The sequence below is a fragment of the Protobothrops mucrosquamatus genome, unplaced genomic scaffold, assembly GCF_001527695.2.
Source record: "Protobothrops mucrosquamatus isolate PMUCROS unplaced genomic scaffold, P.Mucros_1.0 scaffold2971, whole genome shotgun sequence".
NCBI lineage: Eukaryota > Metazoa > Chordata > Lepidosauria > Squamata > Viperidae > Protobothrops > Protobothrops mucrosquamatus.
The window spans coordinates 116,181-131,818 of NW_015388992.1; the positions used below are offsets into that span (position 1 = coordinate 116,181).

The 15,638-nt window shown below is 46.1% G+C and overlaps 1 protein-coding gene across 1 annotated transcript in view; it reads right to left on the minus strand.

The window, feature by feature from the left end:
* Positions 1 to 13,863, minus strand: part of SCAI (suppressor of cancer cell invasion) — a 28,430-nt gene extending 14,567 nt beyond the window's left edge. The window contains exons 1-9 of the mRNA XM_015826128.1: positions 13,784 to 13,863; positions 5,105 to 5,236; positions 4,194 to 4,289; positions 3,203 to 3,289; positions 2,718 to 2,816; positions 2,308 to 2,404; positions 2,128 to 2,226; positions 1,252 to 1,404; positions 222 to 323 (exon numbers count right to left, since the gene is read on the minus strand). Coding sequence (XP_015681614.1) covers positions 222 to 323; positions 1,252 to 1,404; positions 2,128 to 2,226; positions 2,308 to 2,404; positions 2,718 to 2,816; positions 3,203 to 3,289; positions 4,194 to 4,289; positions 5,105 to 5,236; positions 13,784 to 13,863 — 945 coding nt within the window. The remainder of the gene's footprint in view (positions 1 to 221; positions 324 to 1,251; positions 1,405 to 2,127; positions 2,227 to 2,307; positions 2,405 to 2,717; positions 2,817 to 3,202; positions 3,290 to 4,193; positions 4,290 to 5,104; positions 5,237 to 13,783) is intronic.
* Positions 13,864 to 15,638: the final 1,775 nt, after the last annotated feature.

Consider the following 15,638-nt stretch of genomic DNA (forward strand, 5'->3'; position numbering starts at 1 on the left):
AGTCACTCAAATCCTCTGAGTAATCCCGAGCTGGCTACACTCCCTCACCCCGCCTGTCTGCCGTAGCCTTGAACATTCCTGGAGGAACTGCAGGGACGTGTAAATCAGGCAAAGACAGGGTGTACCTACAAGTCTCGGGACGAGCGCTCTAGAGGCCTGCCACAGCGCTGACCCCACTTCCGAGGAAAACCGAGCGTGACGATAGGGGACCAGAGACTTGCCTGCAACCCCGGCTTGTTCATCTGCGTGGCGAGATTCATGGGCTCCCGCTCCAGCGCCTGCAGCATCCGGAACATGTCGACGGTCAGCTCGCTAAACTTCACCTACCAACGAAACGAGGCGCCACTTTTAAACCAGGTTGGGCAGTCGCCCGAGCTTGTTAAGGCTTAGTGCCCTGAAAAGTAGCTTCTCTCCCGCAAAAAAATGGACAATTCAGGGGTGTGTGGAAGGCCAGCAGAAGACAGGAGAAGAGCGTCTGTCCCAATGCTGCCTTTTTTTCAAAAGGAAAATGGACTTTAGTTTTGTTTTTTTCTTGAAGACCTTTCGCTTCTCACCCAAGAAGCTTCTTCAGTTCTGACTTGGACTTTCTTTGTTTGCCCTTGAAGACCATTCGCTTCTCATCCAAAAAGCTTCTCCAGAACTGAAGAAGCCCCTCGGATGAGAAGCGAAACGCCTTCACGGAAAGAGGAAAGTCCCGTGGCCTTTGCAAAAAGCACCTTTGACCTGAAGGGCTGAGAATCTCCGTATAGACAATTAAGCGCCACGCAAAAACCTCAGGCACCATCGAAAGGGTAAAACAACCTACCCCACAAAACTGATGAAACAGGATTGCGTCTAAAAAGCCAGAAGACTGGCGGGACGGAAAGATACAGACAATCCTCAGTTTACAACCGTTTATTTGGTGTCCGAAGTTGCCACGGCCCTGAGGAAAGTGACTTGAGGGGGTGTTTTTTTCACCCTTACGACCATTGCACGGTCACGTTATCGAAATTCGGTCAGAATGCTGATCAGGAGGAGGAGACCGCATGACCCCAGGCCACTGCAACCGTCACAAACAAGAGCCCGTGTCCCAGCGTCCGAATTTCGACCGTGAGGATCCTACAACGGTCGTAAGCCTCAAAAATGATCGTGCCTGGCTTGTAACTTCACATGGTCACTAAAGGAAACTGTCGTAAGCCGAGAATGACCTGTATGGCAGCTGACACCGCGCTGTTTATTGCGGTGTGGGGTGAAATGCACAGCGTCCCCCACCTGATTGTTGCAGTTGCCAATGAGGAGGGCGTCGGCCAGGGTTAGCTGCCCCACGATCATCCCTTGCTCCAGCAGTGGGGCTCCCGTTTCCGACAGGCGGTTGGAGAGGATCACCAGCGTGTTGTCGTCGTTTAAGACCATCACCGGGTCTGCCTGGAAAGAAAGAAGAACGAGATGGTGAAGGGTCTGGAGAATCGAGGCCCGATGAAGCTTAGGGTACAACCTGCAACAACAGCAGGAGAAGTCAGGAAGGCCAACTCGACAACTGAGCGTCAAATTTCCCTTGCTAAAGCGAGGCAGTTGCTTGGCGCGTTTTTGCCCCATTCTGCCATCTTTCTCCCCACGGCTGTTAAATGAGCCGTGCACTCGTTAAGCGAGGCTGGCTACACCCAGGGACTTTTGCTTGTTGGAAACTGGCGGGGAAGGTTACCAAAGGGTGATCACGTGACCCAGGGACACTGCGACTGACACAAATACGCTTCAGTAGCCAAACACCTGCATTTTGATGCTGCAATGGTCGTAAGTGTGAAAAAAATCCCCCTTTTTCCCCCAGTGTTGTCGTAACTTTGAACAGCCGCTAAAGGAACAGTTGTAAGGAGAGCCTGTACCCCGGGGGAAGTCTCTGCCCTTCCAGCCTTGTTACAAATTTTACAGACGGTAGAAAACCTTCACAGTCCCCTTTTGTAACGTTCACCCAACCAAACCAGGTTTCCATTTGCCCCACAGAGAGACAGAAAAATTCTTGAGAAACACACGTCCGAAAAAGAACCTTTGGTTTCTTTTCTTCCCCCCAACAGATCAGGATTTGGGGCCTGGAGAAACAGGAATATTTTGTAAAAAAACAAAACAGCCACGCAGGATGTCTGTAGTCTTTACCTCAATAAAAGCAGCTACTTCTTGCAGGACAAGATTCCATTCTACCTGATCTTCGGTGTTGAAGCGGTGGGTGTAATCTTCGATCTCGTCGGATAGTTCCTGGGAAAAGAATCAGACATTTCTCGCAAAGGTCTTCTCTAAGACAGGCACCAGCTACAACTTTGAGTGTAGGAGATTTACCTTAACCAGTTCCTTGACCACAGTCATTTTGTTGAGTAAGAGGCAAACCACAATAAACCGAGCGTAATAGCGTAATTTCTTCACCACCAGTTCGGGCCTGTGAAAAAAGGACGGCGGAGAAGAGAGGAACCCTTTAGCAAAAAAAAGGAAAGGTGAGTCCTTGCTTCTTAGGAGAATTGTTGAGTGACACCGTTGTCATAGTTAGGTTGACTTTCTTCTCAAAAGTCCTAACTGTTGATAGTCTCCAAAGAGGAGGCAAAGCAACACTTGTGCTAAGTTCTAGAGATCCAACCTCAGCAGTTGAGGGGCCTTCAAAAGCCCAGAAGAACTGGTCACACAATCCTGTCCCCACCAGCAGGAGCCCCACAGTGACAATGAAGCACTTTTTTAAAAAAACTCACAAGCCTGACCTGTCTTCCTTGTTGACCTGGGAGTAGTAAGACCTCTGCCGTATCGCAGAATAGAAGGAGAAGGCTTCGTTCAGGTAGCTGGTTTCAGACGTGCGAAGGCTGGGGAGGAAAGAGGCGTGGGATCAGCTCCTCGTCTCAACGTCAAACTAATGTCTTCTCGAGTGCAATCCTCACTGAGATTCTTAGCATTATTCCTTTCTATTCTGATCAGAGAACGGAGTTGGAAGGGACCTTGGAGGTCTTCTAGTCCAACCCCATTCAAGCAAGGAGACCCTATACCATGGCTGTCCAGTCTCTTCTTAAAAACCTCCAGTGATGGAGCACCCACAACTTCTGGAGGCAAACCGTTCCACTGGTTGATTGTTCGGTCAGGAAATTTCTCCTTAGTTCTAGATTGGTTTGAGGAACAGGAACTCCTGCATTTATCAATTTTGCCTTCCCCCCCCCGTCCCCCAACCTTTCCTTTCACACATGCAGTTACTTACTAGTAGTGGTAGTAAAGCTGCCCAATCTTGGAGGCGATCTCCCCAATCTGCCAGCGCTTCAGGCCGTACCGATTGTCCAGGACTTGTCTTCATTGGTGACCCCCCCAGCCCGAAAGAGGAAAGCGCAGGTCAGACTTGAGTTAAGGCACGGCTGCTCTACTAGTCTTTCGGATTTGACTTCCCAAAGTAACAGCACGACAGAGGAGTGTGGAAGGGACCTTGGGAGGTCTTCTAGCCCAACCCCCTGCTCAAGAGACCCTATAATACTCTGGACAAATGGCTGCCCAGTCTCTTCTTAAAATCCTCCAGTGATGGAGCGCCCACAACTTCTGGAGGCAAGCCGTTCCACTGGTTTAATTATTCCTTTAGGAAATTTCTTTTTATTTCTCGGTTGGTTCTCTCCTTGGTTAGTTTCCAACCGTTCCTTCTTGTCCTGCCCTCTGGTGCTTTGGAGAATAGGTTGACACCCCCCCCCTCTTCTTTGTGGCAGCCCCTCAAATATTGGAAGACTGCTATCATGTCACCCCCAGTTGTTCTTTTCACTAGACTAGACATATCCGATTCCTGCAACCGTTCTTCAGATGTTTTAGCCTCCAGTCCCCAATATAGTACTCTTTACTCTAGCACTGATGATGTTACCTAGTTGGGTCATGAAACGTCTGCAAGGAAACCACCCAGCTCAGAGAGCACCAAGGACCCCTCACTTCAACTCTGAGCTACAAATATCCTCCTTTATTGGATTTTACTTCGTTAATGTTTTGGGACTCTCGTTTTCTGCCTAAATGAGCTAGGAAAGGCAGCTTAGCCTAACTGCCAATTGGGAGAGGATTTCTCCCCCCCCCTCCCCAGACTTACACAACTATTGTGTCTCGGCTTTCTGCCCTTTTCTGCCCGTATTTCCTGCCCGCTGAGGTTCCTGTGATTTAGTAGAGTTGTTGAGAGGATTAGGCTGCTCTGAGACACAGCCAAGCCCTGGGAATGGTTCTCTTACCGATGTTGCTGCTGGAACTTCCAGAGCTTGGTGTAAACATCAAAGGTCCTGCCGAAGTAAGATTGCCACTGCTTCTGCCCATATTGGGGCAAATCTCTGTAAGACAGCAAATAAAAAATAAAATAAAATCTCAATTTATCCATCATGGAGAAGAGGAGAAGTGACAGCTGGAGGGACATACTCAAGAGATGCTTCAATTATATTAATCTTCCCATGCCTTACAGAACCTAGAATCATAGGCTTGGAAGGGACCTTGGAGGTCTTCTAGTCCAACCTCCTGCTTAAGTAGGAGACCCTGTACCATTCCAGACAAGTGCCTGTCCAGTCTCTTCCTAAAAAACTCCAGTGATGAAGCACCCACAACTTCTGGAGACAAGCTGTTCCACTGGTTAATTGTCCTCACGGTTAGGAAGTTTCTCCTCAATTCCAGATTGTTTCTCTCCGTGATTAGTTACCACCCGTTGTTTCTTATGTTGCCCTCTGGTGCTTTGGAAAATATCTCTCACAGGTTTCTCATCGTTATATCGAATACCCAAAATTTATTTGATGTATTTATTGAAATCGTTTATATCGCCGCCCATCTTCTATCGAAGTCTGGGCAGCTCGCGAGCAAAAGATGAAATAACTTCTATTTGCAATTTTAAAAAAAACGATTAAAATCACAAATATTACAACCAAACGTTCACGTTTGTGTGTGTGTACCAGCACATGTGGCTTTTGTAACCTCAAAAACAGGTCCTAAGTAACTCTGGGAAGATCTGTCGCGATTCTGGTCGCTAAGCAACACGCTAAGGATGCCTAGAGAGGGCTTCCAAGGTGATAACCAGCACCTTGAAATTTGCACCTGCAAGGGAAGTGGGAGCCAGCGCAGCTCGCTCAACAAGTCTGCAACGTGACAAAAAGTGACTGACCTCAAGCCGTTGAAAAGCTGCTTGGATTTATCCAGCAGGTAACAGAAATCCGTGACTGTTTTCCTCTCTCCCTGGGGAATGTCATCGTCTATCCCACAGGTTGACATGATTTCGTTCGAGATCAACTCCGTCCTGGGGAAGGAAAAGAAAAAAGAAAAAAAAAGTTAACAATTGCACTGATCCACTTAACAACTGTGGCAAGTAAGGTCGTAAAATGGGGCAAAGTTCAACGGGCAAATGTCTCACTTAGCAACAGAAATTTGCTAAGCCAAGTGCTGCCTGTACTATTCAGGACAAATGGATGTCCAGTCTCTTCTTAAAGACCTCCAGTGATGGAGCACCCACAACTTCTGGAGGCAAGCAGTTCCACTGGTTAATAGTCCTCACGGTCGGGAAATTCCTCCTAAGTTCTAGGTCGCTTCTCTCCTGGATGAGTTTCCATCCGTTGCTTCTTATCCTGCCCTCTTGATGCTCTGGAAATTAAGTTGACCCCCCTCTTCTCTGGGGCAGCCCCCCAAATATTGGAAGACCGCGATCACCTTCCTGCTCTTCTGACTCAGCAGAATCTGCAGGAACCCACCAGCCAGCAGGTCATCAGCAGGAAACGTCCAGAAATATAAACAGGGACGAGTTGAGGAGCTGGTTACACAGACGCATTCGGAAGCCGGTGGCTTCCCCATCTGTCACAGGCATTCACAGCAAAGCCTGACAGCTCAGGATCGTGGAATTAAGGACGACAAGTTTCTAGACTGGTGGAAGGAAGGAAGGAATACTTTGCAGCAAAGGCCTTTTCCAAAACACGCCGTTTTAAATCTGTTGGCTAAAGGAGACGCCTCTAAAATCCCCGTTATCGTCACCCTCCCCACCTGTTAAAATGTTCATTAAAAAGTCTTTCCAAGCCAATTTCAGTCCCTCCCTGAAAAAGCCTTCCAGGTTTACAGGCATTTGTGCCCTATGAACAAGTCCCTGCTCTGTCACCCAGGATAAGTCCTAGTGGTTGTGATGGACACCTCCAGGCCAAACAAACTCCAGGGCGAGGAGCTTTTCAGCAGGGCTGGTTGAGATGGGAACACGCTCCGTAGTTCCAGGGAGAACAGGGATCAGGTGAGGATTTTAGATCCGGAAGCAAGATCGCCTGCCCCGTTGTAACTCTGGAGCAGGGTCCTTCCTGAGTTGTGTGGGTGCAAAGAAAGCAGACAGGCACGACTCGTCTACGTGGAGGTCTAAGTGGAACTAGGATCTGCAGGAGGAGAGACCAGCTCACAGTTTGTAGAGCTAAAGACAGGGGATTTTTCCCCTTCTATTTGCAATCGTCAAAGAGTTGAACGTGCAGGTTAAGTTCTCGACTTACAACAGTTCATTGAGTGACCGTTCAAAGTGAAGAAAAAAAAGTGACTTAGGACCGTTTTTCACCCTGACGACCGTCGCAGCCTCCCCATGGGTCAGGGGATCAAAATTCAGACGCTGGGCCAGTGGTTCGTAGTTATGACGGTCGCAGCGTCCCGGTGTCACGTGATCCCCTTTTGCGACCTTCTGGTGGGGAAAGCCGGATTCACTTAGCAACCGTGTGACTAACTTCGCTGCAGTGTTTCGTTTAACGACTGCTGGGGTCACGTGATCCCCTTCTGCAGCCTCCTGACCAGCAAAGTCAAAGGGGGGAAGCCATTTTCACTTCACAGCTGTGCTACTAACTGAACAAGTGCAAAATGGGGCAAACCCCCTTAGCAAATGTTTCACCTAGCGGCATAAATTTTGGGCTCAACTGTGGTCATGCCTCAAGGGCTACCTGCGTACCTGACCCACCACACCTGCATTCCTTGCTCTGAGCTGGATTTTTAAGCCTCCCGTCGAGCTCAGCAGGTAAGCGCGTTAAAAGGAAGCGAGCCTCCGCTCAAATGCTTCTAAATCTGAATTTGGAACGCCGTCCAATTAAAACGCAAAGTGTCTGGGGGAGAATTATGCACCTTCCTTGGCCAACTCTCCAACGCTCCTCCCGTTCTTATGACCCCTTCTCATTCAGCCTCTTGAACCTTCAAGCCCCGTTGGCACTGAAAGGTGAAGGCAAGGTGGGAAACCCCACGGGACGGAGGGAGAGCGAGTAAACAAGGTGGTCTGAAAAAGCCCCCCCCCCCCCGGAAGAGGAAACAGATGGAGAGAGAGTAAAGCAGAACGCACAGGAGTGAAAAATGAGCAATCTGGGAGAATGCCAGCCTGGCTTCAGACGGATAAAAACAAATTTGAGGAGTGGGAAGGAGAGGAGAGAGAGAGAAAGAGAGAGAAGCAGACAGGCTAAAAATATCCAGATGCAGCCAGGGAAGTGGGAAAACTATGAGAAAAAGGTAGAAAGGATTTTATTTTATTTTTTAAAAAAAAGAGCACAGAGGAACGATTTTGCAGAGAGGTGGAGAGGCGGTTAAGGAAAGACGCAGTAAGACCCCTTAGCGACAATCTGACTTGACTTCCAACTCTCTGCAGTCCAGATACAGATAAATCATAAAGTAGCCACTGAGTTACTTTGTGTACTCAGAAACAACACAGAAACATAGTTTTAAAAATAACACAAATTCGGAAACCAAAACAGCACTAGAGTTGTGTAACAAAATAACCTCTCCCTCCCAATTTATACAAACATAAAAAAATAATAATACAGGCAGTCCTTGACCTACAACGAGGCTACGATGAAGCGCAAGCTTCCTGTTGCTAAGCAAGACATTTGCCCATTGTATTTTCTTGCCACAGTTATTAAGTGAATCACTGCAGGGGTTAAGCTAGTAACACGGTCGTTAAACGAAGCTGGCTTCCCCCGTTGACTCTGCAGGTCGGAAGGGGAAAAAGGGGATCGCGTGACCCCGGGACGCTGCAAACCGTCATAAACTAGGTAACGTCATCAGTGCTAGAAGGGAGTGGGAGGTGTGGAGCAGAGAAGGAGAAGATAGAAAAGGAGGACAAGAAGGAGAAGATAGAAAAGGAGGACAAGAAGGAGAAGATAGAATAAAAGGACAAGAAGGAGAAGGAGAAGATAGAAAAGGAGGACAAGAAGAAGGAGAAGATAGAAAAGGAGGACAAGAAGGAGAAAGAGAAGATAGAAAGGGAAGACAAGAAGGAGAAGAAGATAGAAAAGGAGGATAAGGAGAAGATAGAAAAGGAGGACAAGAAGAAGAAGAAGAAGATAGAAAAGGAGGATAAGAAGGAGAAGGAGAAGACAGAAAAGGAGGACAAGGAGGAGAAAATAGAAGAGGAAAAGAAGAAAATAGAAAAGGAGAACAAGAAGGACAAGGAGAAGATAGAAAAGGAGGACAAGAAGAAGAAAAGGAGGACAAGAAGGAGGAGAAGATAGAAAAGGAGGACAAGAAGAAGATAGAAAAGGAGGACAAGAAGGAGAAGAAGGAGAAAGAAAAGGAGGACAAGAAGGAGAAGGAGATAGAAAAGGAAGACAAGAAGGAGAAGGAGAAGATAGAAAAGGAGGACAAGGAGGAAAAAATAGAAAAGGAGGAAAAGAAGAAGAAAATAGAAAAGGAGGACAAGAAGAAGAAGATAGAAAAGGAGGACAAGAAGGAGAAGGAGAAGATAGAAAAGGAGGACAAGAAGGAGAAGGAGGACAAGAAGGAGAAGGAGAAGACAGAAAAGGAGGACAAGAAGGAGGAGGAGAAGATAGAAAAGGAGGACAAGAAGAAGAAGACAGAAGATAGAAAAGGACAAGAAGGAGGAGGAGAAGGCAGAGGAGGAAGACTTTGGGGTCCTTGATTCTCTCTGAGCTTGGTGGTTTTCTTGCAGATGTTTCATTTGGGACATGCTGGCTGGGAAATGCTGGGAGCCGAAGTCCACCTAAGATGGTGAAGCCCGGCCCTTGTTGTCTTGCCAGGAGGCAGATGAGGACACCGGAGCCTGTCACACCAAAACACCCTCCCAGGTGAACGGAAAGCAAACCGTCAACACGCCTGGGAGCTTTGCGGTGGGCCCACGGGAGCTTCGGCTAATCCCAGCCCAGAAGGGACTTCCCGAGAGGATCCGTGTCGCCGAAAAGAGAAAGGGGAAAAAAAAAAAACCTGCCACGCCACCCTCCCAAAAGGCTTGGCGCGGAGACACAAAAGGCCCCGCACACAAGGGAAGAGAAATTAAGAGAGGCCACGGCTGGTGTGCGTGAAGAAAAGCAAAATAAAATCCTTGTTATTTTTAAGTCTTGAAAAGCAGCACAACGACTGGGCGGGTTGGGTTGGATAGAAAATAGCAGAAACCCAACGAAGAGGGCAAGGTGAGGTTTAGCCCAACGCTTGGAAACAGCTGGAGAAAAAAAAGAAGAAGCTTTAATTCTATTTGTTCTTCCCGGTCTTCCCGATTTGTGTGTGTGTGTGTGTGTGTGTGTAGAGGACCAGAACACAATTCTAATCCCCTGCTCCAAATATACAAAGTAGTTTGGCCAGGCACACACGCGTGCAGCGGTCACCCAGAAATAGCCCATCTCTTTCTCACGATTCTACCTTTAAATATATTTAAAAAAACAAACAAAACAGGGAAGCAGAAAAAAATGGGGAAGCCTTGTTTTGGTAGATCTGCAGCAGCAGAATGCAGAAGCTGGCTGGACTTTCCCCTCTGCCAAAGCGAAAACCCCTATTTTGGAACAATTGGCTGGATTACCCAGAAATTAAACCCTGATTACACAGCCAGGGGTTAACAAAACTCCAGTTTAATAAGCAAGAAAAGCGGGGCACGTCGGAAAAAGATATATATAATAGCCTTCGATACGGCGTATTTGCTGCACGAAATGACTAAGGAGATTGTCAGTCAATCCAGGTCATGGCTGTCTCAAAGATGCTTTTCCAAAAGGCAACTGGACTTTGTTTCACTTCTCGTTCAGTTTTCTGGTGATAAGTGAAATGTTCTTCTTCTTCAAGGGAAAAAAAAATAGTTCAAAAAAGGAACGAGCACCTTTGAGGTATTTGCTGCATTCTTCGTACTATTTCTTTTTTTCAGACACTGATTGAAAACAGAGACTCCCAGCCCATAAACTAAACGTGTAACTAACAGAAACTGAGAGGAATTTCAGGAAAAGACGTTGGAGATCACAACTTGGTGTTAAGGTATTGCTGATTCAAGCAGTCGCTGAGTTTTGTTGTTTTGGATAATGGACAGAAGCTTTTCAGTTCTCCAGTTCCAAATCAGCTATCAGTAGACACCGCTCTTCTTGTCCTGCCCTCAGCTGCTTTGGAGGAGAGGTTGACCCCTTCTTCTCTGTGACAAGCCCCTCAAATATTGGAAGACTGCTACCATGTCCCCCCTAATCAGCACCACACTGTACGTACCGCATGTGCAGTATGTGCAGTACTGTACGTGCGGTGCTGTACGTGCGACACTGTGCGTGCGGTGCTGTACGTACGGTGCTGTACGTGTGGTACCGTACATGCAGCACTGCATTAAGCAAAATATTATTTTGCAGACATATTTCTTTGCCATAGTGTTATTTTGGCTAAGAAACCATGAATGAAACCCTGATTTGCTATAAGGGTGGACTATCTGAAGATACATACGGCTTACTTTTTTCTTCGTCTTCCTCCAAAATCTGGATCTTCCTTCCAACTTTTTGAAAATGAGTGGCGTGCTTTTCTGATGTATTGAAGGAGGACATAAATACCAACGGTTTAAAGGAGTTGCTACTAAAGAGAAGCTCTCACATGGGGATCTAATGTGCAACAATGCAGCATTTGTCCAACCCCCTGCTCAAGCAGGAGACCCCACGCTCCATTTAGTGACCTGAGTTTTTATTCCATCCACTGATAAACCTTGTTGGAAATGTGCTGGAGGCTTTTTTTCTTTTTTTTACAGACTAAAGAGAAAGGAAAACAGCCATCAAGACCTCAACACAGTCCCAAGTTGTCCCAAGGGTGCTTCCCTTCCCCCCCCCCCAAAAGGCAACTGGACCTTCTTTTTTTCAAAGGAAAAAAACAACAACAAAGCTCAGTTGCCTTTTGCACTTCCAAGTGACCAACAGCAAAATCTCTGTTTTTACTACAGGTGCCAGCTTTTTGCTCGTAGAGTGCCCAAGAGAAACAGCTGGCCGGAAAGATACTATTACAGACACCATTCCTTTTATTCTGCCTGCGCGATAGACGATCCTCTCCCAAGCTGGCTCTTCTCCTCCACGCCTTCTCCGCAAAGCTAAAGAAATTCCTCCAGCTTATGTCAGTATCATTTGGACCTAGTATCGTTCTTCAGACAAGAAAACAATTCCGGGATTTAGATTAATCCTTCGAGCGAGCTCTTGAGGTTTTTACAGCAAGGGGAAAAGAGGGGCCACCCTGAGTCCGCAAGGAGAAGGGCGGGATATAAATTTAATAAATAATAATAATAATAATAATAAAAAGAGATTTACTATCGCTGTGTTTCACTCAAGATTTACTCTTGGAGTAGGCCCATGCCATAAAACAAGCCCCAAATAATCGCCAGCTTACAATTCTCCCCTTGATTTAACATATATCACACGTGGCATGTCGACACAATCCAGAACACCAGCCACGGACCACTTAAACGAGGCCTGAGTAGAGTTATACTTCAAAACATGCATATTACGGTCTCTCCTCCTCATTCAGTACTCAGCCTTCAAACTTAGTTGATGTCAGGCGAAGAGACCCTTGGATAGACTTTGCCTGAGGTCAAGGTGACCAACAACACCTTGTGGGGTCTCTGATGTATTAAATGCTGACGTCATAGCTTAGCATTGTTGGTGCAATGAGTCTTTTTTTTGGTATAAATTTTATTAGTTTTTATAGGGTTAGGATTGGGATTGAGATTAGGATTAGGGTTGGGGTTTTTCCAAATAACATTCTCAATATTTAGCAAACAGCACAATGTCTGGGTTCATGTGTTTAACAAGAAATAATAGATAATAGTTAATTATCACAAACAATATGTTACTTAATTGCTCGATAGTCTTCTTACTAATAGACATTCAAAGTTACATATCACATTCCTTTCTCTCCAACTCATCTTTCTAGCCATTGATAGAAATTATCCCATGTTCTAAAATACACTGAGTCTTCTTTCTCTTTTATCTTTAAAGTGTCCATTTCTGCACACTCTAAAATTTTCTTCATTAATACTCCTTCCGTTGGTAAATTTTCATTTGTCCAACGTTGGGCAAAAGCAATTCTTGCCGCAGTTAGTCCGTGTAGAATTAAATACATACCATCTTTCTCATAATTTGCTCCTAGGTGCAACGAGTCTTAACCACACCCTTCCCATCTGGAACTTAAAAGGAGGAACTTTGTAATTTGGTCCCTCCAGGAACCGCCTAGCCAACACACTGTCCATGCCCTCTCCTCACCAAGACCACGGGCTAAGATCCCTGGCGGGGCGACAGCTGTCAGTCATTGCTGCCTCACACAGCAGGACCCCTCTTCCTGCCTTATTCCTGGGGAAGTCAGAAGTTTGCAGCCGCCACCGTGCGAGGGTGACAAGACACTTTGTTGTTCTAATTACCAAGATCCAACATGCTAATAATTATTTTCCTCCCGTCACCCACGTGGAAAATTGTATGTGTACGAGAGGAAGCGTTTTTAAAATTAGCTGAGCGCCCACAGCACAGGGAAAGCGGAGAGGATACAGGAAGGGAGGGAAGAAGACACTGGTGGAGGAGATGGATTTCAAGACCTACCTTAACTCATGAATGGACCGGCAACCATCAACTCCTTAGAGACCCATCTGGCGTGCCCGGTTTCTGACAGAGACACACTGGTGTGAACTGGAAGGGACACAAAGGACGGGCAGGTTAGAAAGACTGGCGAGAAATGGTATTCATTTTTTTCTCTCTCTTTTGGGATTTTGTATTTTAATCTTGCAGGGCTACCTGCATTCAGGTCAAAATCCTTCCAAGCATCCAAACCTAAAATCAAAGTTTCATTCCCCCCCCCCCACTAACAGTCCAGAAGCAGAAACAAAACTAAAATTAAACACTTTTCCTTCATTCAAACAGCCAATTCCGCTATCTGTGTGCAACCTAGCCTGAAGTGGGTTAACTAAACCAGGATGGCTGGCCAAGGTAAAGCTGAAGAGGTGAGGGATACTATGGGGAAGGAACAAATGGCTAGCAACAGGGCCTTCTCTGTGGGTGCCCCCACCCTCTGGAACGAACTACCCCCCCGAGATCCGGATGATTCCGGATCTCCTTACTTTCCGCCGCGCCCTCAAGACATGGCTTTTCCAGCAAGCGGGCCTGACCTAGGGAGGATTTTAGGTAGGGATGATTTTAAGAAAATTTTAATTGACACACAGCTTCCAATATTTGGTTTTTAATTTGGTTTTATGGGGTTTTTTTGATGTATTTTGTTTGTATCTGTTTTAATATGCTGTGCACCGCCCTGAGTCCTACGGGAGAAGGGCGGTATATAAATTAAATTATTATTATTATTATTATTATTATTATTATTATAACAGGCTCTGATAATTGTGAGGCAGGTTGTCGCCTCCTGAAGGCACCGCGGCACCAACCCCCAGGTAGGCAGACGGACACCTGGGAATGACACTTCTCCCGCAAGCAAGCAAGGTTTGTGAGAAGCTGGAGGACAAAGAAAACCAGGAACCATCGGGGATACAAAGCAGGAGAAAGCAGCCAGCCCTCTTCCGCGCACATCAGGTGGCAGCGCGCCAACTTTGCTCCAGTACACAGCCAAGTCCTGCCCCCATTACCTCTGAGAAGTCAGGAAATGCATTTCTACAACAGCCAAGTTCCTGGAGAGCATCTCCTGTGCCAGGGCTACGTCTAGCATCTTGCAGACGGAAAAAAAAAAAAAAAAACCACCCCTCTGGGAACAGAGAACCTGTTAGGAAAACAACTAGACCTGACGGAAAGGTTGAGTTACAACCACGCTGGGCCCCTTTCTTTGTAGGCAGGAATGACCCAGCAGGGTGATGCCTTGAGTGGAACCCGAGAAAGAGAGAGGAGTTGCCTCTCAAATGCCCCACAGGCAGCTCTGGATTTGCTTTCTTCACCGCGAGTAGAAACTATAAAGACACTTTGAAGATCCACCCAAAAAAAGACAGCATAAAAACCCAACAGCCTTGATAAAATCCCTAATTGGAAGCCCTTAAAACTCCATAAAAACTGACCGAGTCTTTGTGGACTACCATATCCAGTTTATGGAGCAAAGCAAGCCTTGGGCCCTAAAAGTCTACCTAGATTCTCTGATTGATAGGTAGGTAGGTAGATAGGTAGGTTGATCGGTCGGATAAGTGTCAACAAGTTCTCTTATCTAGCAGAGGGGAAGATTCAGTCCAGAATTATCTGCCTTCAACTCAGTCTGTTGTGCCTCTCAGTCTTTTAATCCCTTCTTAAATGTCTTAAGCAAATTCAATCATATATGTCACCATATATGGGTGGGTGGATGGATATAGATGGATATAGATGTAAATATACTGATATGGATACATGGATACAGATTCGTACACTCATATATACATACAAACATACAGAGAGAACATAGGAGATCCATACAGGAGAAAAAAATTTCCAATAAATAGACCACTAGTTTATGGCTTGGAAGATCTTGCTTCTTTTTCTAATTTTATGGAAGCATAGATCTATTCCTATGGATACATCGAACTCATCAGATCACCATCCCAGATTCATTTCCCTTCATTCTTCTCAAGCAACTTCTGATCCTCTGGAAGAGCTAACAGAACTCAACGCCAAAGGAACACAAGATTCTGATTCAAAAGCCCGAACAATGACAAGGGTAAAAGAGACACTGGTGAAGTAGGACATTTTTATTTAAAAAATGAGATTAATCTCTGTTAAAAAAAAAAAATCCTACTTGAAGTCCACGCACCAGGAAGTTGTCAAGATTGGGAAATATATTGTAGGTCTAATTCATCCTATTAAGTCAAACACCTCTTATGCAGAATTTAGAGAGCTGCCTTCTGCCAGATCCATTTTTATTTTGTTTTTTTTTTGGCCTTTTAAGCCCAAAATAGATTCTCCAGGATTCATTTCCTCATAGCCCGTATTTGAACCTCAAGTACTGAAAGACTGCTATCCTATCACGCCTAGTCCTTCTCTTCATTAGATTACATTACAGATGAGGAGGCTGTAGGAGTTGGGGATGTCTAGCTTAATGAAGAGAAGGACCAGGGGTGACGTGATAGCAGTCTCCTGATATTTGCGGGGCTGCCACAAAGAAAAGGGGGGTCAAGCTATTCTCCAAAGCACCAGAAGGCAGGACAAGAAGCAACAGATGGAAACTAATCAAGGAGAGAAGCAACCTAGAACTAAGGAGAAATCTCCTAATGGTGAGAGCAATAAACTGATGGAATAGCTTGCCTCCAGAAGTTGTGGGTGCTCCATCACTGGAGGTTTTAAAGAAGAGATTGCACAACCATTTGTCTGGAATGGGGTAGGGTCTCCTGTTTGAGCAGGGCGTTGGACTAGAAGACCTCCAAGGTCCCTTCCAACTCTGTCGTTCTGTTAAGACTTTCCATGTGTAGCAAATGAAGGATCTACAAGACAGCAAGACATTAAGAAGTGCCTGGTGTCACGGGGTCTAAT